The sequence below is a fragment of the Gasterosteus aculeatus genome, chromosome Y (assembly GCF_964276395.1).
Source record: "Gasterosteus aculeatus chromosome Y, fGasAcu3.hap1.1, whole genome shotgun sequence".
In the NCBI taxonomy this organism is placed as follows: Eukaryota; Metazoa; Chordata; class Actinopteri; order Perciformes; family Gasterosteidae; genus Gasterosteus; species Gasterosteus aculeatus.
In genome coordinates, this window is record NC_135709.1 from 20,966,931 (window position 1) to 20,991,618 (window position 24,688).

The 24,688-nt window shown below is 44.1% G+C and overlaps 2 protein-coding genes across 6 annotated transcripts; one reads left to right on the top strand and one right to left on the bottom strand.

The window, feature by feature from the left end:
• Positions 1-2,900: 2,900 nt before the first annotated feature.
• LOC144391286 (uncharacterized) lies at positions 2,901-19,153 on the top strand. Of its 4 annotated transcripts, none has more exons than XM_078097909.1 (7): positions 2,901-14,346; positions 15,571-15,674; positions 15,818-15,892; positions 16,013-17,733; positions 18,093-18,169; positions 18,526-18,671; positions 18,904-19,153. In XM_078097909.1, the coding sequence occupies exon 1, from the start codon at positions 2,901-2,903 to the stop codon at positions 4,212-4,214; it is 1,314 nt and encodes a 437-aa protein (XP_077954035.1). In that variant the 3' UTR covers positions 4,215-14,346; positions 15,571-15,674; positions 15,818-15,892; positions 16,013-17,733; positions 18,093-18,169; positions 18,526-18,671; positions 18,904-19,153. The 4 variants fall into 4 exon arrangements, with proteins under 4 accessions (XP_077954035.1, XP_077954036.1, XP_077954037.1 ...); XM_078097910.1 differs by having other exon boundaries at positions 2,901-14,020; positions 14,181-14,346; positions 15,818-17,733; XM_078097911.1 differs by having other exon boundaries at positions 2,901-10,087; positions 10,155-14,346; positions 15,818-17,733.
• On the bottom strand, positions 12,498-23,294 carry LOC144391284 (uncharacterized). Of its 2 annotated transcripts, XM_078097907.1 has the most exons (3): positions 23,168-23,294; positions 22,504-22,607; positions 12,498-20,705 (listed from the first exon to the last, which is right to left on the bottom strand). In XM_078097907.1, the coding sequence occupies exon 3, from the start codon at positions 19,294-19,296 to the stop codon at positions 17,512-17,514; it is 1,785 nt and encodes a 594-aa protein (XP_077954033.1). In that variant the 5' UTR covers positions 19,297-20,705; positions 22,504-22,607; positions 23,168-23,294; the 3' UTR covers positions 12,498-17,511. The 2 variants fall into 2 exon arrangements, with proteins under 2 accessions (XP_077954033.1, XP_077954032.1); XM_078097906.1 differs by having other exon boundaries at positions 12,498-22,607.
• Between the last annotated feature and the right edge of the window lie 1,394 nt (positions 23,295-24,688).

Sequence of the window (24,688 nt, forward strand, 5' to 3'; positions counted from 1 at the left end):
GATGGGTTGTTGTAATGAAAGTGTACTAGTTATAAGATGAAGACTTAAACGATGTATGCTTTGTTAAATTCACTCATTGAGGCATAAAGCCGAATATATCTACATTGAGTGCATTGGAATGTGAGGGACAGATAGGACAGAGAGGTTTCAGGTTACAGCTGCAGCTTCACACCTCGACGTGGAAGGGACAATGGAGGACCATTGGAGAAGAGGCCAATGACATTCAAATGCACCAAAGAAGACACACCTCAAGAGGTTTCAAAGGACCATGGCGGGGAAAAGACTGTTAGAATTTCTCCTGCAGCCGCGTTGATAAGTCACTTCAGACTTGCTCAGAGGATTCTCTATTTCGCGAAATATTCCACTGTTCGCTTAGTATTTCACTTTGTAATTGTAATCCCTAATACGTTGTTCAGTTATTAAATAACTTTTGATTTTTGAATTTAAACGAATTGACTCATTCGTGTCCTCGTTTCCGGCCGGGACGAGAACAAAGGATTGAGTCCTCCCTCGAGAGCTTCCGAAACCTTAACAGTTGGCGCCCAACGTGGGGCTCTCGTTGGGGGAAGGCGTTGCTGAGAGGTTTGACTGCAAGTACCACGGGTACAAACAAGGTAAAACAAACTTTTTCATGAATTCTGTGATAGGTAGGTTTAGGAAGATTTAGAGTGGTGCTGGCAGTCGGCCATGAGGCAAGGCCTTAGATGCTAAAGACTAAAGGCTAGTACATTAATGACTTGGGTGAATATAATAAGCTGATATTGAATAACAGTGGGGACATACTTTTGCAAAGTGAATGCGAATGGGAGCCGGCTTTTAGAAATTCCAAACACGCGCGTTTGGTGCGTTCAGGTACACACTTAGAGCGTTAGAAAAATCCAGACGGCGAACTGGTCTGCTGAGACATAAAGACCAGCAGGATAAAATCATACAAGTAGACCCGTATGGGATTGGTTAGGGGGTTCGCATGAGGTGTGACGATGCGCATGTTGTCCACTAGGTTTCCCACAATAATTACGGCGTCTTTAGGGAAGACTCTTCTCTTCATTTCCCCTCTCTGTGCATAAAGTCCTTCACAATTAGGTATTGCAGGATTTAATAGATTGGGGGGGGGGAGCTTGCTCTACGGGATTGGCATACGGGGAAATCCAGCATCGACTGGTAAAATGATAATCCAGCATCGACTGGTAAAGTGATAATCCAGCATCGACTGGTAAAGTTATAATCCAGCGGCGACTGGTGGAGGTTATAGTAAAGGAGAAATCCAGCATCGACTGGTAAGATCTGCTTAACATTTTCCACTCCCTAGAAATCCTATGAATTAGGTATATAGGTTGTCTAGAAGGGGGTGGGTGGCGGATATGCGCTTTAGTGTAAATGATAGTGTATATACATCTGAATGCTGGTGTGAGTGTGAGTGAGTGTTAGTACGTGGTGCGTGAGTGTTTGAGTTGCGGGGTGCATGTGCTTGATTGATGTATGGATGTTCCAAATTATGTTTTACTATGTGTATGTGATTGTTTAACAGTGTATATATATGTATAGAATCCGAACTGGAGACTGATCATCTCCGGCGTCGGGTTGTAAAACCGTAGCATATCAAGGTGTTGGTGAGCAGTCCAACCCGGACCACGTGAGGCTGCCTTGCTAGCGGCTAACGGGGTCTCATTGGTAATTCCATTGGGGTAATAGCGGGGCTTGCGGGGTGCTGATAGCTTGACCACGTTGTGGGTTAGCAGTTAGCTTGAGCCCATTGTTCTTCGCTACGCCGGCACACGGCGTTTTACGATCCATGTGCTGAGGTGTGAGGCACTTCCTCTTTGGTAGTTCTGTGTTCGATCTTCAGCTATCGGCTGAACAGCGCCCCATGTGGTTGGAGTAAGTGCACATCATGAGGGGAAGCCCCTGAGTGTGCCATGTGGTGGGTGTAAGAGGGAATTACAAGAGGGGGAGTTCAATTTCTTCACTTGCTCCGTGTTCGGACGTTGACTTTGATGCACATTTGCCTTTACTTACTAGGATAGTGTAAAGATTGATAAGACAACTTGACGGATATCTGGATTGGTGTTGACGTTTATTTGAAACATTAAAGTGCTGTAATGTCACGTTGAATTTGGTTTGTACTAAGTTCTGCATCGATTTTGGATTGAAATTGGAGGTTGATTTAATTTTGATGTGGTGCTTTTGAGAAGCTGTTATGAATTGTTTGATTTCGATCTCCAATGTTTAGCTGAAACCAGATTGACTGTCATTGCATTGTCTCTGGGTTGTGGGTGGATCATTGTTTATATTGTGGTATAATCTCTGGCGGCATTTGTGGGGGAGTGCTTCTGCTCTACTTCCTGATTAATATTGCCGGCAGTTTGACTGTATCATCATAACTTTGATTAATTTTGTAACCTTGATTAATAATTTGGAGTAATTCATTTTTAGACATCAAGATTAACTTTATTGAAGTTTAATTTTTAGACTTTTGAATTTTGAATGAAGATTGAGTTTTGATTTGAGATATAGTTAATTCTTTCTCTTTTTCCTCTATTTAATTGTAATCATAGTCTTTGGCATGGATCATTGATTATACTCATTTTTACAGTTCCGTGATTGATTTGATTTTTTGGTGAGAGGTACTGATAAGTTGATTTAACTTAGTGGTCTAACAGGATAATTTTAGTAAATTACACAGCAGTTATTGAACTGATTTGATGTTGTAAATTGCCCTCCTTACTTTTTAGATTTGGTTATTTGTTTTACTGTGTCGATTCTGGTCGATGGTTCGATTTGACATTTCCTCGGACAGTTGATAGGGGTGACTTAGTTTGGGTTTTTCTTACAGTTAGTGACAGAGTACCACCTAGGACAGAAGGGACAGCTTAGCGGTTGTTTAGAGTATTCCAGGTTGCATGATGGCTGCGCTTACGACACAGGAACTGCTTGTAAGGGCCAGAGAGGAGGAAGCAGGTAGCTGTGAACATGGCCGTAAAACACCAAGTGAATACCAGGAGGCCGCAGAGGAGCTGTATATTACTTCAGGACTCCTGTCTATCAGAATACACGTGCAGAGGACCCATCCAAACAACGACAAAGAAGGAGAGGTTGCTGATGGAGGACGTCATCACAATAGACATTGTATCCTGGTGAAGAAGGCTCCAAACCACTATGCAGACTATATTCTCCCTATAAGAAATGAGCCACCTGCAGCCTCCCCTGTCCCACAGTGCCCACTACTGAGAAAAGCCAACGGTCAGAGCGAGTTTGTGCCCTGGAGTCATCGGGACATGGAAGCGCTGGAGAAGGGACTGCCGCCATTGGGAGAAGGAGCTAACCCATGGATCCTGCTCTTTGAAAAATACACAATAGAAGATAAGTTGGGTCTTGGAGATATGAGAGCCTTAATAGCCCGTCTAGAGGGAACAGTCAACCTAAGAGCCTTAGAAGCAAGAGCGGGAACCACCAACCAAGAGGATGAGGCTCCATTTGATAAGGTCAGAGGAGTATTTTGGGCCACAATGCGAAACATCTGGCCTACAAAGCCAAGTATGTCCATCCTGATGGGTCTGAGTATGAAACAAGGTGAAGACATCTCTCAATACGTGAGGAGAGCAGAAACAGAATGGCATTTGGCCACAGGAGGAAGACACGACAATAACAAATCTACTGCAGTAATCTGGCGACACACTGTGCAGCAAGGCTTGCCCCAGGCTGTTCAAACAGCGTTGGAGGGAGTAGTGGGACTGGACAACATGGATGAAAGCACATGGAGAGACCATCTAACCCACTTCTACAAAATACAGAGAGCTGCGGAGACAAGGAGGCAAGAAGAACTGGGGACGATGACACATCGACTCCTGAAGATCCAACTGGCAGCAGCAGATGCAGAAGCAACGAAAAAACAGAGAGTCAGGAAACAACTGTCGGTGAGAGATGAACAACCTCAATACCCCGTTCCTCCAGAGGCCCAATATCCAGCCCCAGCAGTCAGAGACCGTTCAATGGTTGACCAGCAACCACCACCTCAGCGCAGAGGCAGAGGACGTGGAAATAATAGGGGAAGAGGAGATGAATGCTACTTATGCGGACAGACGGGTCATTGGTCAAGAATATGTCCAACGAACATGCAGTTCAGTGCAGCTCCTCCACGGTCTTCCTGTCAAATGCTGCCCAGGCAGAACCAGAGGTTGGGCACACCCCAGCCTCCACCTCCCCATATGTGGTGACCACAGCAACAGATGCCACTTGCTTTGATGGAGACAGAGTTCTGACGAGGCCCTAAACAACTAACTGGTGACACACCGACCCCCGCTGCTTTCCAACAGCTCAGATAAGCACCCTCAGTCTCTACGGTTTACGACTCACATTCCAGGAAGAGGAGACTAGAGATTATACACTGCTGAGAGTGTCAGCTGAAACTAGACTTAAACCCGTAGGGAAGATTGATTTTAAAAAAAGGAAATCAGTCATTGAAAATTAAGATACAAGGTTGTGTAAGATTTAAATGAGGAATGAAGGTGATAAGGAATTAGGAGAGTTGTTGTATATATTGTCAATTTTTTGGATTAATGTTTGTAGTTTTTTGAGTTTTCTCCTGAATTCAGAGATGGGCGGTAAATTGTTGAGTGCTGCTATTGAGTGTATAGTGCACGATACACTTGATACAGTATCTTGATGATTGAAGCAAATGTCTGATCAAAGGAACATTTATAGCACCAGATCACGAAATATGAAAGTTTGTTACAGACGGTCATCCTGTAATGTTCAACAAGTAGTACACCCTTACATTTGGATACGCTAACCACGAGAGGTTGGTGATCTATCAGTAATGAATGAATAGATTGGATCAAACTAAGCATGAGCTGAGTTTGTGTTTGCAGGTAACAGACACGTCTCCCACCCTCTGCTTTGCTTTTGGGCTGAAGAGCAATAAAAGTGGAGATTAACACTGGAGGGGGGTCTGGAACAGATGGGTCTGATGCTAAGTTGATTTATTATCTCCTGGTACTTTTTGGGATCAAGGGACTCACAATCTTCATTGTTGTTTTATGACCCTGAAGGGTTTGGAGAACCTTTTGTTGATATCACCGGGGTTTGAGGTTCACATTCTGATACATTGATTGAAGTTTTAGAGACTGATACTGCAAATGCTCGACCACTTGTGAAAGTGGTCACAAAGGTCAGCAAATTGACTATAATGAAGGAGGCCTTCAGTGAGGCCATCGAATGGTTTATTTTAATGGGAAAGTGGTAAAAATGGGAAAACAGGTTGAAGAGTTATGCAGTAATGCATAGGTTTTCAAAGGTCATCATGACCGAGCAAACAGGCTGAAGGTAAAAGGAGAAGAAATTGACTGTGAGGGTGAGAATGTGAGGTAACATTTTTGTGTATACTTGGAATGAGCAGATTGCTTCGAGGTTAGAATGAACAAAGAGAACTGGGTTGGTCAATTAGTTGATGAAGACATGGAACAGTCATACACCATGAGGGTGAGACCTACAAGCAAAAACTCAAAGGGATCATTGAACGGGGACACGAAGGCAATATTGGTGTTAATTTTTCATGAGTTGACTATGGGGGTCAATAATCAGTTATGTCGAAGATTCCAAATTTCTATAAATAAATGGCTCCTCAAATCGGTTGGAAAAAGGGCCGTTTGAGAAAGGCAATTTTCCAAAACAATGTGTAAATACTCTAGGAGCAGATAAAGATATGCAGAGGCATTCTTTACGTCAACGCATCACATGCTTCATTCAGCTGAGGCTCTAATCCAAAGCGACTTGCAGGAAGTGAATTTGAACAAGAGGGAACAGAACCAAAACAGCAAGAACAAAGAAGGGATTTCTCCTTCTAAGAAAGAAACATTCGTGAGTGTCATCCAGGTGCTAATTCTTCAGTTGTAGTAGTAGGTAGGTATGTGTGTTTATTATGTTCATTAGGGAACTCCTTCCACCATCAGGTGAACATCAGGAGTCAGGACAAATGATGACTTTGTTGGGAGTTTAGCTCCCAGTAGGAGAAACAATAGGCAGATGCTGAGATGGGAGTGAATTAGGGACGAGGATAGATTTCAAAGGGGATGCAGAGGTTGAAAGGGGATGGCGACTCATGGTCGAGGAGGGAGTGAGCAGACCTCCCTAAAACAACAACTGATAAGAGGAGGAATCCTGGGGAAGTGTCGGAGCCATAAAATCCATCCACAGGTTGTATTTCATCTCAGAGTCACCCAACAGGTTTAAGAATCACACACGGTTGGTATGGGGGGAATTATTTCACTATGATAAATTTACTGACACATTTTTCCTCGAATACATGTGCATGGCAATTGTTAACTATGTTTTGCTTTTCAGTAGGAACAGGCGACTCCAATGCGAGACGGTCCAGATCGGCAACGACACCCAGTAGAAACGGCGTTGAGGGGGTTTTACGACGTTGTTGGATAAGCCAGGAGGTGGCCGGGGGTGATTAGCATCACCAAAGGCTATGTGAAGGGATGCTTTTACACCTACCTCAACATGAGGGACTGGGGGAGAACAGAATACAACTAGAGTATCTGCCGATTTGGGAACATTATTGCATGCAGAGAAAAACACAACCATAAGATTCCAACCAACAGAGATGTGTAGATGACATAGATTTAAGGTGTTAAGAAGAACAATCAGTCTTTCTATCAATGAAACAACTCACAAATTGATTAGAATGTTTTTAGGAAAACACTAGATGTTAGAGTTTAGCTACTCAAGTGGCATTTTTGGGATAACAGCAGACGATGGCCAACGCAGGAAGATCCAACCTGAACTTTTCTTCCTGGAACGAATGTCCGATTGGGGAATCTTGTCCTAATGGGACCTCCGGTTAGCAGAGCAGTCTGCTCACAGGAACTGAGGTGATCCGAGGTCCAAGGAGGGAGCGTGAAGCTTAATCACACGTCTAGGATGACAGCTACGTGTCATCTGACCAAACCGCTGACAACAACAGATGTTCCAACAGAGGAACATCAAGGAGGAGAAGTATAGGCACACATACAACGAAGAAATCCACAAACACTGAGCTAATGTGACACAATTTCCAGATTAGAGAAGGAACGGGAACTGCTGGGACACTTGATAAACACATATGATAAAAATGTTCAGGATGCAAACATACGCCAACGATATTACAGTAACAGAACTTGAGGATTTTGAATTCAGAGCGGCTATTCGGTTGCAATGACCAATCATTACCAAGATAAAACTAAGTAGCATTAGACACATTCACGGGGAACATTTGGACAGAAGGAGGAGAGAGAAGTCCACCATTTCATAGAATTGTGCCTATTCAGATAACTACAGCATTGTCTCGGTTAAAAGGCATATATCATAGTAAGAATTGAAAATAAGAATTGTTTTTAGGAGGCTGGAAGTTCTTGTATGTGTTGTTTCTATTTCACTCCAAACAGAGCTGAGATCATTATTCAATGCAGGTGGATCCACACGACAACAAGTGGAGAGATGGTGTCCATTTATGGAGGGAGAGTAAACTATGAAGGGCAGGGTCTCAACAATAGACCCACTGGTTATGTTCTCCTCCTCAACATGTGTTTTCAACTTGAAGCATCACTGTGGCACCGCCACATATAGAGCGGCTATTCTGTTTGATGATGTTATCCCTCCAGAAACAAACAGGGATGGGAGCATCACTTGAAAGACACATCCAGAGCTGCCCCTGGGGGGGGGGGGTGAATATATGTCCTATAGTGTTTTTTCCTTTAGTTTCAGATACCTTGTCCCTATATAATGTGTTGAACTTTAAGCGACGGAGACCAGATTCACTAAGAGATCCAGGGGGACATCTTCAGGAGGGTTACCAACAGCAGCCATGTGGGAGAAAGATTGAATAAGGAATTATGTGTTACTAACTACACTGATTCCTCAGGGGAAACTCACGGTTTACCAATGACACTGATGCGGTTAACAGTAGACACAGTTACTGGTAGTTAAGATCACATCACCAGGAATAAACACCACCAGAGAAAGCCTTAAGAAGAAAGACAGATCTACATTAGTCTGAAGGTCACATAAATAAGCGAAAAGGATGCTAAGAAGGTGCCAAGGAGGGTGCCAGATGATGTTGAATTCCAGAATCAGATCACAGCTGGGTGTGGATTAAGGCCCATAAGCGCAAGTGGAGTGATCCAAGGTGGACCGGTCCTTGGGAGGTAGTATTGGCAACGTCACACTCGGTGAAGGTGAAAGGTAAAGCGGGAGCCACTTGGCATCATCTCACACATTGTGCACCTGCTAAGGCACCAAGCCAGACCCTTGCGGAGACCCGATTAAATACCAGGCAAGTTAAATCAGAGCCAAAAGACACAGGAGGGAACAAAGCAGCAGAAAATGTCTCGCCCACAGCGTAAGTATCAGTTGGTAGTAGGGAGTTCAAGTTCAGCTCGGGGAAGTGCAGCTGTTCACACAGGTGACGATGACATGACGTCTGTAAGTGATCTATCCCATCCCAGTCGACAAGATGTTTCCTTACCACCTAACATCCAAGCAGCAATTGCTCTCACGTAGACATTCAAGGAAAATATAACTGTATCTGTTCAATTTGATTATTGTGATATTGCAGCCTGCGGAGTCCAAGACCTCAGGTTTTGGAGGTCGGACCAATACTTGTGTTCCACCACCAACCGATGTGGACCAGGAGTCAGGTTTGGTAAGCCAGTGGAGCAGTACGGCTGTGACTGCGAGGAGGCAGAATGGAAGTTCGCACACACTGGTAGATGGAAGTCATCTAAAACTGGTCCTAAACCTGGGCTGCAAACCCGTTTAACGATGCGGAAAAACCGATATCCAGATTTGGCTAAATGTGGGGGAGGGTTGTGCAATCCACTAATAATCACATTGAAAAATCCAGAATTGGGGGACAGTGGACTATACGTGTTGAAAGGAGGGACATACGATATTGAAAGCCCACAAGGGTTGTTTAAGATTGTTGCTAAACCCTCTGCTAACAAACAGGAATCCACTGCTGATCAGGTTGGAGCTGAAGCTGACACTTCTTGGGAGGGTGTGGTAAGACGGGAAACTGGATTCTCGGAGTCTAATCTATGGCTCCAATGGGTACAGTATACTGCCACAAACGTGCACAGTACAGATTGTATAGTGTGTTCTCAACCTAGGCCTATGCCCACTCCTGTACGTTCCAGATTCAGACCAATAAGTCCTATATTCAAATGTATACTGGAGCTCTTTGTCCTGCAGACTCAGCCTGTCCACCATACTTGTCTAGAGTTCCAATGGGATTATCCGCCAGCTACCTTGAGCACGCCACCTCAATTTATGGTTCCAGATGGTACATTTGATTGCATAGTATCAGAGATTACGGGAGGGATAAAAGTAGGTGACATTGTAGGAGTAATCCGTACCACAGTTCAGTTTGCTAATGTCACTCGATATTCAAGTGTGTTGAATCAGACGATTTCCAGAGCCGACCTCTGGTGGTGGTGTGGAACTAAGGTTATTTATCCAACGCTGCCAGCTAATTGGACGGGTACTTGTGCATTAGTGCAGCTTATCATGCCATTCTATGTCTTTCCAGTAAAGGAGACCACATTTCAAGACTTGATTTCACCACATCCTCACGTCGCCAGGAGAGCGAAGAGATCCACTAGTCCTGCGGGCTCATTTGATAGTCATGTGTACTTAGATGCCATTGGGGTGCCCAGAGGGGTGCCTGATGAGTTTAAAGCCAGGAATCAAATTGCGAGCGGCATAGAATCCTTTTTCTTCTGGTGGGTGACAATCAATAAAAATGTAGACTGGATTAATTACATATACTACAACCAGCAGCGATTCATAAATTTCACCCGGGATGCCATAACAGGGCTCCACGAGCAGTTGGATAAGACTAGTTTGATGGCATGGCAAAATAGAATGGCACTGGACATGATCTTGGCAGAGAAGGGAGGAGTCTGTAGAATGTTTGGATCTGCCTGTTGTACTTTCATTCCCAATAACACAGCTCCTGGTGGCTTGGTGGCCAGAGCACAAGCCCCACTGCCAGCTCGAACCAGCAGCTGACAGACAACTAAGGCGACGACAATCCTCTCACCAACGGGTTTGTCAGTATTATTGCACAACGGAAAAGTGCATTCCTGTCTGCGTTAACCCTTCTTGTGTTACAGTCATGAACTAGTCCACTACGGATGAAGCTGCATCTCCTGCATCCGAGGATTCCTGCAGGGATTGATCGATATTGTGTTTAGTGAGACTAGTATACAGGGAAATCGGTAGCGAGTAGATGATGAGGGACAATCACTGTTGACGGATGTGACTGTATGATAATTTTTCTGTCTTTGAGGGATGCTCACAGTGAACTGTGAGCAAGGAGGGAATTGTTAGGGATTTAAGCCAGAAGTGCACCCCTAGTCATAGAATTATAGTACGTGTAATAATGTTTAGTGTTAGAATTATAGTTTGTGTGTTATTAGATATTAGTTATTATATTAACATGTTAGATGAAGTGAATGCAATTTCAATCAAACACAATTCATAGTCATTTAAATCATATAAACACTGCACACATTAACATTCTGTTACAATGTGATGTTAAAACCTGGGGACGGATGCCAATTGCCGTTCTTTATGGATTTCTCCCAATTTTATCCCCAAGGAGGGTTTTTTGGGAGTTTTTTCTCCTGTCAGGTAATAAAATGAACAACTTATTGCGAGGCAGCCGACTGAGGCAAATGTCTTGAGAATTGAACCACATGAACTGTTTTAGATCTTATGAAGTGTGATGAACGGTGATCATTAATGATGGGTTGTTGTAATGAAAGTGTACTAGTTATAAGATGAAGACTTAAACGATGTATGCTTTGTTAAATTCACTCATTGAGGCATAAAGCCGAATGTATCTACATTGAGTGCATTGGAATGTGAGGGACAGATAGGACAGAGAGGTTTCAGGTTACAGCTGCAGCTTCACACCTCGACGTGGAAGGGACAATGGAGGACCATTGGAGAAGAGGCCAATGACATTCAAATGCACCAAAGAAGACACACCTCAAGAGGTTTCAAAGGACCATGGCGGGGAAAAGACTGTTAGAATTTCTCCTGCAGCCGTGTTGATAAGTCACTTCAGACTTGCTCAGAGGATTCTCTATTTCGCGAAATATTCCACTGTTCGCTTAGTATTTCACTTTGTAATTGTAATCCCTAATACGTTGTTCAGTTATTAAATAACTTTTGATTTTTGAATTTAAACGAATTGACTCATTCGTGTCCTCGTTTCCGGCCGGGACGAGAACAAAGGATTGAGTCCTCCCTCGAGAGCTTCCGAAACCTTAACAGTACCCACAATAAACTCATGGATATTCAACATTTTAGCCTGGTACCATATATCATGTTTGCTTGCTTCATCAGCAGGCAATAAACCCATTAAAGATGTATGCACCTGCTGTATTTTGCCACTCAACACATTGAACATGTTAATGTTCATTCTTTTTCAACCTCATGTTCATTCTTTTTCAACCTCACTTACATTCTTTTTATCACCCATTAATTTAGCAATATATTCTTTTGCGTTCGACAGTTTACAAAATTTTGACTTTCTTTCCTTTTCTAAAATGCTTATTTTTTCCAATAAAGCTTTGGGTATTAATTTAACCACACGTTTTTCAGTTACAGTTTTTACCCGTGCACTTACAAGTTCAGTCTCAAGGCCCAGTTTTGGCCCTTTCGCCCTTGGCCATAATGACCACGCAAGGTTAATTGGCTTATTAATCAACAAGCCTGCAAAATAGTTTATGTTGCGCAAACAACTCGTCCAGACAGGCAAAGTTATTTTTAGACGGTTGCGAGTTTGCTACCAATGCATTGGATTTACGCGATTGTGTGCTGTAGGATATTAGAAACATATACGACCCGGTTTATAAAATTAATAAAAATGCATATAATGTACACCAGAATACAGCGATAATTCTGAAACTGTGTAATCAATAAAGTAATGACAATATTGTAAAACCACTGTAATTCTGCAACTGTACTAGAATAATACCAATGCAGTTATGATTGTATTTGATGTAATGTAATCAACTGGAATGCATGCATGTAATTCTTGCACAACAACTGATATTGACTAAGGATCATTCGAAATCCCGAGTTACATTGAACTCACCAGAAGACCACTCCCAGAGTTGTGGACACTAACTTTCACACCTTTAAGTATTGTTATAAATACCTGTAGGAACCATTGTTCTGGAGTTCACTGGTGGAGGCGACAGACGGGCTCTAGGGATGGTCAAAAGGACTGACCTGGGGCCTGTTGGTTGCTGAGACCAGCGGCTCCTCAGCTGAGATGTTCTTTTTACCACAACACCATCTCCTTTATTAAATACATTTGATTTTGACCATTTGATCAGCGATGACCTCTGTCCGTTGTTAAGGGTTTCGGAAAGCTCTCGAGGGAGGCCTCACTCCTTTGTTCTCGTCCCGGCCGGAAACGACGGTACGAATGAGTCAATTCGTTTAAATTCAAAAATCAAAAAGTATTTAATGACTAAACAACGTAATAGGGATTACAATTACAAAGTGAAATACAAAGCGAACAGTGGAATATTTCGCGAAACAGAGAATCCTCTGAGCAAGTCTAAGGTGACTTATCAAAGCGGCTGCAGGAAAATTCTAACAGTCCTTTCCCCGCTTTGGTCCTTTGAAAACTCTTGAGGTGTGTCTTCCTTGGTGCATTTGAATGTCATTGGCCTCTTCTCCAAAGGGTCACCTCCTGGACTGTCCCTTTCACGTCGAGGTGTGAAGCTGCAGCTGTAACCTGAAACCTCACTGTACTATCTGTCCCTCACATTCCAATGCACTCAATATAGATTCAGTTGGCTTTATGCCCCAATGAGTGAATTTAACAAAGCATACATCGTTTAAGTCTTCATCTTATAACTAGTACACTTTAAATACAACAACCCATCATTAATGATCCCCGTTCATCACACTTTATCATAGATCTAAGACAGTTCATGTGGTTCAATTCTCAAGACATTTGCCCCAGTTGGCTGCCTTACATTAAGTTGTTCATTTACTACCTGACAGCAGAAAAAACTCCCCAAAAAACCCTGTGGGGATAAAATTGGGAGAAATCCATAAAGGACGGCAATTGGCCTCCGTCCCCAGGTTTTAACATCACATTGTAGCCGAATGTTAATTTGTAGAGTGTTTATACGATTGCTAATACGGTAGATTTAGACGTCTCGCCCAGTGTGCTCGTACACAGCAAAACGGAGAGTTCTAGGATCGTTACAATTACCTTGCATGTTTATTTTACATCCACATATCATATAGTGGCGAAACTCATAATTCATGTACCCAAAATAACAAACCACATTGCTCACCACAAAGGCACACACGCACACTGGCACAGTCGAAAACTGTTTGCTTCCCATGTCTGGGATTCCTGCAGGTTAAATGGCCTACCTGGGCTGATCCGAGGTCAGCTGAGCCACAAAGCACATACAGCCCCCTAGTGGCACAGAGAAAAATTAATGAAATAATACCAAATGAATATGGCTCCTACAGCGGCCATTGAGTCTTTCAGTCAGTGAAACTCTCACCAGAAAGCAGTAATTAAGGGCCTTTCAGACGATTAACCTGGGATTAGTTCAAGGACATTACCTTCACAATGTAGTTTACCTTGACTCTAGAGACGGCAATATCAGGTCAGTGGCCGCACTGCTTTGCTCTAAAATAATTTCTTTTAACTATTGAATGGATTGCTGTGGACCGATTTAGACATTCCGGCCCTCCCAGAGGAGGAACACTACTAACTTTGGTGGTTGAATAATAGAAAGCTCGTAAAAGCATTGCCTTTTATTATTGGTATTATTGTTATTATAAATTATTGTTACGTTGTCAGAACCCTTAATATGCTGGATCGTTAAATTGTACCCCTGTACAATCAACGCCCACCGCATCAACCGGCTGTTGCTGTTATACATCCTGCCGAGGAAAACTAGAGGATTATGATCGGTGCACACTGTCACAGGTAAGGCGTTAGACCCAACATACACTTCGAAGAATTGCAAAGCTAACAGTAGTGCTAACGTCTCCTGTTCGACTGTTGAATATCGTGTCTGACAGGGCGTGAATTTCTTAGAATAGTAACAAACGGGCCTATCGATTCCCTTGTCATCCTCCTGTATTAGAACTGCCCCTGCACCCATGCTACTGGCGTCGACTTCCAACTTAAAGGGCTTGCTGGAATCAGGAGCTGCTAAAACTGGGGAGGCACAAAGAAGAGCTTTAGCCGATTCGAATGCTTGTTGGCACTCTGCCGACCATGCATATTGCACTTTCGGACTCAGTAATGAGGTGTGTGGGCCCATTACCGTAGAGAAATTCTTACAGAATGTACGGTAATAACCAACCATACCAACAAATCGCCGCAGCTGGCGTCTGGTAATTGGGACAGGAAATGACTCTATAGCTTCTACTTTTCTAGCTATGGGGCGCACCTCGCCCTGGCCTACTTCCTTCCCACTGTCCACTGGTCACTGTTGCCTTCCCGAAATCACATTTTGCTAAGTTCAGTGTTAGGGAAGCTGCTGCTAACCTGCGGAACACTTCCGCTAATGTGGCTACATGCTCTTCCCACGATGAAGAGTGTACCACAATATCATCTAGATACGCCGTGCAATTGGGCACGTCTGCTAACACCACATTAACCAGACGCTGGAAAGTGGCGGGCGCATTGCGCATTCCAAACGCCATTACGGTGTACAGTAATCCCTCGTTTATCGCGGGGGTTACGTTCCGAAAATGACCCGCGATAAGTGAAATCCGCGAAATAGAAAACTTTTTTTTTTTTCCAATTAGCAACTATTACATGTATACAAATACAGTGGCTCGCGTGTAGGCCGTTTCACTGCTCTTCAGACTGGGCCGCTGCATCCTGACTGCGCTCTGCAGTGTTCTCTTCTTCTGAAGCCCGCGGTGCAGGTGTGTTTGTTCGGGAGAAGAACATAGTGATAGGCAGCTGTTGTCGCTCTTTTTTCTTCTTTGCAAAAAGATCCTTGTACACCGACATGCCACCATCGATTACGTTGGAGAACTGTAATGAACGGCTCGGGAGTGAGTTTTTAGCGAATCAGAATGCAGAGCACAATGCACCAAAAAAAAAAAAAAATGCATGATGAAAATCCGCGAAATAGCGAATCCGCGATAAGTGAACCGCGAAGTGGCGAGGGATCACTGTACTGCAGAAAACTGTCTGGCGTTACGAAAGCAGAAATGTCGGAGGCACGGGGGGTCAATGGCACCTGCCAATAACCCTTTAGCATGTCTAGCTTGCTTACATAAACTGCGGAACCTATAGTATCGACGCAGTCGTCTGTTCTGGGCATAGGATACGAATCAGGTACAGTAATGGCGTTTACTCGCCTATAATCCGTACACAGCCTCGAGGTACCGTCCGGCTTGGGCACCAAAATACAGGGAGAACTCCATGGACTACGGCTGGGCACAGCCATGTTGTTTTTCCGCAAGTACTCTGTTTCTTTCCTCATTTCCTCTCTTTTTCGGGCGTTCACACGGTAGGGATGCATTCTGATGGGCTTGGAGTCTTCTACATCAATGTCATGCTCCAACACTGTTGTCCGACTGGGAACGTCCTGAAAAAGGCCGGGAAAAGCATGGATCAGGTAAACAAGGTCTTCCCGTTTATTTTTGTCTAAATGCTCCATTATAGATGGCAACATTTTGATCATTTCAGAATTGTTTAACCTCTCACCGGTCAAAACATTACCAGACTGTTCCCTTACTTCATCCTCCATGTCATCCTCAGGACAAACCTCTGTGACCAGAACTCCAGCCACCGGACCTTGAGCAACATTATGGCAGGACCCTCTTGGATGTACAGGTTTGTTTTTGTCCCCATTTCGGTACTCCTTTAACATATTTATATGACAAAGGCGTAAAAGGTGCCTCCGCTCAGGAGTCCTGACCATGTAATTTGTCTCACTAACACACTTTTCCACAGTGTATGGACCACAGTACTGCGCTGATAGCGATGAACCAGGTACTGGCAACAACACGAGCACCTGATCTCCAGGGAGGAACTCGCGCTTCACTGCTTTTTTGTCATACCTCAACTTCATCTGTTTCTGTGTTGCCGAAAGAGATTCCTTCGCTAATTCACAGGCTAGATGCAATCTTTCTCGCGTCTTTGCCACGTAGTCCAACACATTAGTCACGGTATGTTGTTGCTGGGAAGAGCTGGGAAGAGGCCCCGGGGAAGACCCAGGACTAGGTGGAGAGATTATATCTCTGCACTGGCCTGGGAACGCCTTGGGATCCCCCAGTCAGAGCTGGTAGATGTGGCCCGGGAAAGGGAAGTTTGGGGTCCCCTGCTGGAGCTGCTGCCCCCGCGACCCGACCCCGGATAAGCGGTTGAAGATGGATGGATGGATGTTGTTTGTCACCCAACAATTGTTCCTTCAGTATTTGTAAAGGACCCCGCACTGTGTGACTAAACACCAGGTCATTTGGACTGAACCCTGTTGATTCCTGAGTTGTTTCCCTGATAGCGAACAAAACAAAAGGTAGCCCTTCATCTCAGTCCGTCTGAGCAGACAAGCAATGTTTTTTTAGCATGCCTTTCAATGTTTGATGCCATCGCTCTAACGCCCCCTGACTTTCAGGGTGGTAGGCACTGGACGTTTGATGGGTGATCGCTAATGCCCTCATCACCGAGGCAAACAAGGATGATGTGAAATTGGACCGCTGGTCCGACTGCAATTCCTTAGGTAACCCAAAAGTGGTAAAGAACTTTATGAGTCCTTTGACTACTGCTTTGGTGGTGATTTTGCGGAGAGGAATAGCCTCTGGAAACCTGGTCGCACAACACATGATAGTCAGCAGGAATTGGTTGCCAGCCCTTGTTTTTGGGAGAGGGCCTACACAGTCGATCATAACCCACCACTCACCACTGGTATTGGAAACAATGGAGCACGAGGAACCCCCTGATTTGGTTTTCCTGCTAGCTGACAGATCTTACAAGCATTGCAGTACCTGATCACATCCTTTTTCAGACCAGGCCAAAAGAAGTGTCTAAGGACACAGTCATAAGTCTTCCGGATGCCCAGGTGCCCTGCCCACTTGTAGTCATGAGCCAGCGACAACACCTGCTGACGAAACAGTGTGGGCAACACAACCTGGTAAACACACTCGCTGACACCCACTGAAGGTCGAGCAGTCCATTTTCTTACTAATAGACCGTTTTCTAAACCATATGCAACAGTGGATTCCTTAGTAACTGGTTTATCTACCGCCTCAAAACATTTTTGCAGGCTTTCGTCATTTTGCTGACACTCAATCACCTTACTCTTTGTAATGGTGTCTACCAACTCTACTAACTCCAACTCACTCCCCTCAGGTATGCGCTCGACTGAAGGTGGAGGAGACTTATCCTTTTTGTTGGGAGGCAGTGGGCCTGGATCACACACAGCTTGATATAAGGATGACACATCATATATGTTCTTAATTTTTCTTTCCTGCGCACGTGTCACAACACACGCAGCAAAACACTGACCTGTCTGTCTCTGTTCCAGTATAGGCGGGATCGGGGTTGTCCACAACCTCTGGGACCGGGACCACTCTGCCCCCTGCTATGTCGTTGCCCAGTAGAAACGACACCCCATCTACTGGCAACCGTGGGACCACACCCACACGGACACGGCCAGAGACGATAGACGACGACGGGTAAACCCAGTGCAACGACACAGATATTGTGCCCATCTCAATTCCTGTCAATAAAACATGTGATCCACAATATGACTTCTCAGACCAGGGTAGCGATGTAGATACAATGATAGACTGAGCAGCCCCTGTGTCACGCAGTATTGTTATTGGTTGCTGGCTCGCTTCATCGCACAGAGACACCCACCCCTTAGAGAGAAAAGGGCTGTACACCACTGAGGGCTTCTTTGGGCTCACAAAGCCAACACCCTTACTCCGTGATGGCGACAGAGGGGCTTTGGGTTTAGCCTTTAGCGTAGGACAGTCAGCAATTAGGTGGCCTGGCAACCGACAATAAAAACATTCCCTCTCTGCTTTGCTAGGTCCCCTAGTGGAGGGCTGGGCAGCAGGAGCACGAGAAGTTCTCACCGCCTGTGAGTTACTCGGTCTGGGTCCACGGGTAGGTGTGCTAGGGTAAAACACGGTTTTGTGGGTCAAAGCGTACTCATCTGCCATGACCGCTGCATGTGCCACTGTTGTTACCTTCTGTTCATTCAGGTGAACAACTATGTCATCTGGGAGGTGACTCTTAAAGTCCTCCAGTAACGTCAACTCCCTAAGGGTAGCGTATGTAGAGGCTTTGCTAGCAGCACACCAGCGATCGAACAGAGACTCTTTATCCCTAGCAAACTCTACAAAAGTTTTATTACTGCTTTTCCTATGGTTCCGGAAGCGCTGCTTGTAGGCCTCTGGAACCAATTCGTAAGCTCTGAGAACAGCAGCTTTCACCAGGTCATACTGTCCACTTTCTTCCAGGGACAGAGACGCCACAACCTCCTGCGCCTTCCCTGTCAGCTTGCACTGGAGTAGCAAAGGCCAGACCTCTTTAGGCCAGTGAAGTGCCCCTGCTACTCGCTCGAAGGCGGAGAAATGAGAGTCCACCTCTGACTCACGGAATGGAGGTACGATAGCTATGTTTCTCCCAACATCAAAAGGTCCCTCTCTACCAACTGGTGGGGAGGAGGATACACCAGCAGCTAGCTCCAGCTGCCGTATCTGTATCTTAACCTCCGTCTCTGCCTGTATCTCCATTTTCCTTATCTCTTTGCTGGTCTCCACTTCCAGCCTCTTGATGTCTAATTTACGCAGTTCTAGCTCATACTCCTGTTGTCTCCTTTCTGCCTTATCCCTAAGGTCAGCTTCAAGACGGGCTACACGAAGCCGGAGCCTAGCGGTCTCCACCGACCTACCAGACTCTTCAGGAGACGGCTGAAACTTGGGCAGGGTTAGAGGCACCCGGGACTCAACCCCCACACCACCCTCCGGCCGTATAGGCGAGGAGCCCGGCGGAACCTCCACCCTTTCCAACCCTTCCTCATCCTTGTCCTCCTCTTCCTCCTGTGAGGCAACAACACCGTGAGCCAATAAATGCTGTGATATGGTTGCAACTATTACGGGTTTGAGTGATTGTTTGGTTGTGGTGATGCCATAATTTGCCGCGACAGCCAACAGGTCTACCTTAGTAAGCTTCAACAGCCCCTCAAGAGAAGGGTCCGCTATAAACAAATCGACTGCCCCTGACGCCATGCTGTATGCCACGAGTCAACTAACTACATAAACACAAAGACACACCAAATACAAACATCAAACTGAACAATCAGGAACACGTTTACAACAACCACAACAAGCTAGTCCTCACCCACACCTGTACCACACCAAAGATACCGACCACAGGGACACCCAAGCAGCAGAGCGAGAATCCCGGACGAGCCCCCACTTGTTACGTTCTGACTCCCCAGGAGGGGAGTGGGATTCACGCCACTGCCCGAGGACGTCCTGTGACCAGTAAACGGGTATGGCGTCGTAGGTGCAAGAAAACAACATCACCTGAAGTTGGGGTAAGCAGGCTTTTATTTAAGCGCTGTTAACAGGGGAAATGAGGAGGGCTGGCGGCACCAAAGCAAAGAACAGAACAAAATGCCACCCACCCCCTTACCTGTCCTATCTCCCAACGAAAAACACTAACTGGCACACTAACAAGGCGCCCTACCCAAACTTACAGTAGGTGGCCCAGCCAGGTGTAGCTAGTGTTGTTAGACAGGAGAGTAACCCTACGTGCAGGTATGTAAACTCCAGAGCAGGGCTAAACTACTCCTCATCCCCCTGTAAGAAAAAGAACGAAAGAAAAAACAATTAATTGAATACACAGTACAGAAAATCACCAGAACTAATAACTACCCCACCATACACCAGCACTCACATACACACAACCAATGACACCCACCACGGGTGAAACAAACACAGGGGTACATATACTGACAGAAGGGCATGATGGGATTGGAGATGAGTGGAAACAGCTGAACCGGGTAACGAGAGTGGGTGGAGCCAAGATGAACGGAGATCATGGATGATCAGTACCACCTGTATGAACACACACACACACACACACACACACACACAAAACAGAACACATACCTATACACAGAACAGGGGACGTAACACGCCCACCACAAAATGACACAACATACAGTTAGTGTCACACCGACAGTACACCACGTACCCTGTCAACGGAGACCCCTGGCAACTAATCTCTCACCAGACTCGCGAGAGTGCATCAGCGACAACGTTGTCAGAACCCTTAATATGCTGGATCGTTAAATTGTACCCCTGTACAATCAACGCCCACCGCATCAACCGCCTGTTGCTGTTATACATCCTGCCGAGGAAAACTAGGGGATTATGATCGGTGCACACTGTCACAGGTAAGGCGCTAGACCCAACATACACTTCGAAGAATTGCAAAGCTAACAGTAGTGCTAACGTCTCCTGTTCGACTGTTGAATATCGTGTCTGACAGGGCGTGAATTTCTTAGAATAGTAACAAACGGGCCTATCGATTCCCTTGTCATCCTCCTGTATTAGAACTGCCCCTGCACCCATGCTACTGGCGTCGACTTCCAGCTTAAAGGGCTTGCTGGAATCAGGAGCTGCTAAAACTGGGGAGGCACAAAGAAGAACTTTAGCCGATTCGAATGCTTGTTGGCACTCTGCTGACCATGCATATTGCACTTTCGGACTCAGTAATGAGGTGACTGGGGCCATTACCGTAGAGAAATTCTTACAGAATGTACGGTAATAACCAACCATACCAACAAATCAAAACACATACCTATACACAGAACAGGGGACGTAACAGATTAGTTCAAGGACATTACCTTCACAATGTAGTTTACCTTGACTCTAGAGACGGCAATATCAGGTCAGTGGCTGCACTGCTTTGCTCTAAAATATATTTTTTTAACTATTGAATGGATTGCTGTGGACCGATTTAGACATTCCGGCCCCCCCAGAGGAGGAAGACTACTAACTTTGGTGGTTGAATAATAGAAAGCTCGTAATGGCATTGCCTTTTATGTAAGGTAACATCTGGCTACATTGCTTTTGGTTAAAGAAATATGGTTTTGGGGCAGAGGGTGTCACATCAACAAAGTGTTTGCTAAAATGGGTAGAGCTGTAGCAGTAACGCGTAAATGTGCACAATTCCTAAATTCACGGTTGTTCAGTCGTGTTGTTTGTACATTGGCTTTGTGTCATCTGGATTACTGTTCTGTTGTATGGTGTGCTGCAGCAAGCAGTCATTTAAAAAAAATGAAAAGTGGCTCTTGTAGACTGGTTCTTGGTTGTTCTTTGCGAACTAGTGTTGCAGAGATGCATGACCGTCTTGCTTGGCTGGTGGTCAAGCATAGACTATCTGCTAATATGTTAGTATATTTTCATAAAATAATTAACACCCGGATTCCTAAATTTCTTTATGACAATATAATTTACTATTCAGATATGCATTCACATTACACAAGAGGGGCAAATAGTCATCAGATTTCTTTACCCCTACCTAAATCTGACTCTATGAAGAGGACCGTGTTTTATAGGTCAATTGTGCTTTGGAACTATCTTCCAGTTGGGGTTCGTGAAATCAAGGGAAAAACTGGTTTTAAAAAAAGATTAAGACTGCATTTGTTTTTAACATCATAACATCGTCTGGAATGGTTGAGCGAGGTTGTATCATGTGTCCTGGTGGTTTGCATTATTTTTTATTACTTTAATCAGTACTTCAGAATTGTTACTTTTTCTTGTCTTTTGTGTGTATTTATATATGATATATGTGAGTAATTGTGATTGTGATTACTGTTCTTTTATGTATTATTATTATTTATTTATTTTTTTGGACCCCAGGAAGACTAGCTGTCGCCTCAGCGTCAGCTAATGGGGATCCTTTTAAATAAACAAATAAACATGCGTACAGACTGTAAAACCCTCTGAGGCAGATTTGTAATCTGTGATTTTGAGCTACACAGAGTGAATTGGATGGAAATGACGGTGTTCATTACCGGGTGCTATTGTCACTGATTACTGTGTATGAAGCTCAAAGCACAACTGAGCTTAAGTACATGCTTATAGAGCTGCTTGCACGGCTGTTTCATATACGATACCGTCCAGGGCTTTTTGAAAGACATGCTGTAATTTGTTTTTTTTAATTCACTCAACCCCATTGTGCATTGTCTATAGTCCATATTTTAGTCAGCGATCACCCGTCCTTTTCTACCAAGATGTCTGTGAACTTACAATCGTCTTTTAGGGATGCTCAAGTCATTTAAGGAGAATTTACACTTGTTTTTATGTGTCTTAGCAATACAAAATAAAGCTTGGAACCTATCCAAGCTTGAAGAACAAATAGAGCTTGCCGTTTACAGCTTGTTGTCACCATTTGGTTCACCAGGTCCCATCAGGTCTTACCTTTAAACCCGCCTTGGCACGGCAATGAGTGAGTGATAACAGCCTCCCGGGGATAAGAGCAGAGCCGGAGGAAGGACTGTGTACGCACATGTCCCTGCATCTGTCTGTGGAGGTGATGAGTGAGAATCAAGCCCGAGGGGGATCACGTCACGACAAAGATAGCCACCATCGCCTAGCAACCTCAGCCCTTCAGGCCCACCGCAGGAAGGGCAAAGTGAAAGATGATCCTCTTTTCTAGCAGACAAAAACTTGAAATGTGATAAATATGTTGTGTTCCTTTGATGTCTTTAAGAGGGGAAATGTGGTGATTCTGCTAATGATTAACGAAATCCCTCAAAAAGACAACAAAATAATAAATAAAAAAGTAATAGCTAGAGACTGGTATAGATTATTTATTGTTAAAAAATAATTGACAATACTGGACGGTACTATGTGTACCGCACTGCTTACGTTAATACTGGCTAGCACACCAAAACAGCCATTGAAAATAATCCACAACCACTTCCAATTTTAACCCAGTTTAACCCCAGTGTCCATATTTTTTAGGAAATGTTCTTTCTGATGTGTTTTTGATTGAGCATCGCTGTAGGATTTGTTAAATACCACAAAGCTGTATGTAATACATGAATTAGAGCATCATTATGTTTTTAAAAGGAACGCTTACCAGTTGTCACTCGACTCACAGCCGACTGCGTCCAGCTCATTTCAATCGGGCTACTCGACAAATTATTGTCTTCCTGCAAGACACCCCCGACGAGGCCCGACAGCGCTGCAGGTGGGTTGGGCCTGAAATTACTTTGTTTAAACTTGTCAGATTGGAATGGAGATTTTTAAGAAGGATCTGTCCTCATTTCCTGTGCTGTGCAAGCAAACCCAGAGAGATTTACACTTTAAATTGCTGCGTGTCGCTTTCATTTCAGCAAAGGGGACAATAACGAAAACCTTCTTTAAATAAGCTTCTGGTGTTCACAGGTATTGATTGTGTACTTATCTTTTCTCCTCTGGGTTACATTGATTTGAAGGAGCTGTTTAAGGTTGAATGCAGAGAGACAGGCACATTGAGAACGAGACTAAACCACTTTAATGGTGGAGGATATTCAAATTGATGTTTTCACCATTGAATACCAAATGCAACCCAGTATTTGTTGTTTTCATGTAATATTTCTTTTTATTGTTGTATTGTATTCTATCCACGGGTCAGCGCACTCTGCCCTTTTTCATTTTATAGTTACTGTTTGTGCGTCTTATTCATTGTACCTTTATTTTACAATATATAACTAGATTTAAAGGTTACTTATCTATGTGTCTGCTGCAAAGCAATTTTCCTGCCTGGGATTAAAATACCAAACTGACATTTTGACACCACAGTGCTTCCACTTCAACTGACATTTTAACGGCACTCACCGCCTTCTTTTCTATTGAGATTTCATTCTTCAAGTCTTCAGCTCCTCTAACTTTCTATGTTGATACGTGATGTAGCACGTGAAGTTTAGCTGACACTTTATTGCCATTCACCATTTTATACACTTCAGGCAGCGCATACTGCCAGCTTATCTGACAATTCAGCCCATTTTTATCTTTAAACCATTTGCGCTATTGATAATCAACATGTAAAGGTGCTTTGGTTATTAAAGGGCCCAAAAAGTCCATATTAAATTAGTTGAATTTACTTTTTCCTTTACTTCATTGCATTTGTGGCAATCAGGTCCGTCATTAACACTGATAAATAACATATTTTACAAACTCTAGTTGATAACAAAGCCAATAAAGTAAAAGTTTTATCCAGAATAGATGTTTTACTGGTCATTTTCTGGCCTGCTCCTTTAAAAGACCGACTTACCAACGAAGAATAGATGATCATTTTAAATAACACTGAAATTGTGATGCTGCATTTCTGCATTCATTCTTGTACTGTTCTTGCATGAGATGCTATTAATTTGTTACATTCCTGTTTGAATAAATGTAATGCATGTATTATTGATTGTACATTTACTATAAAGTGTTACCAAGGCAACTCAGTGTTTTGCCATTTTCACAGGTGTCAAGATTGGTATCAGTCAAGAGAATGTAAAGCATTAAAACTTTCCTGGAGCATTATGCCGGCTTCAATAGTCTTTCCCGCCAATTTGTTCAGAGGACAAAGGGCAATGATGCACATTCCTGGGAGCAGCAGCGGAGAAGCATT

Coding starts and splice junctions, on each gene's coding strand:
- LOC144391286 (XM_078097908.1), top strand. CDS start 2,901: ATGATGGCTGCGCTTACGACACAGGAACTGCTTGTAAGGGCCAGAGAG.
- LOC144391284 (XM_078097907.1), bottom strand. CDS start 19,296: ATGGCGTCAGGGGCAGTCGATTTGTTTATAGCGGACCCTTCTCTTGAG.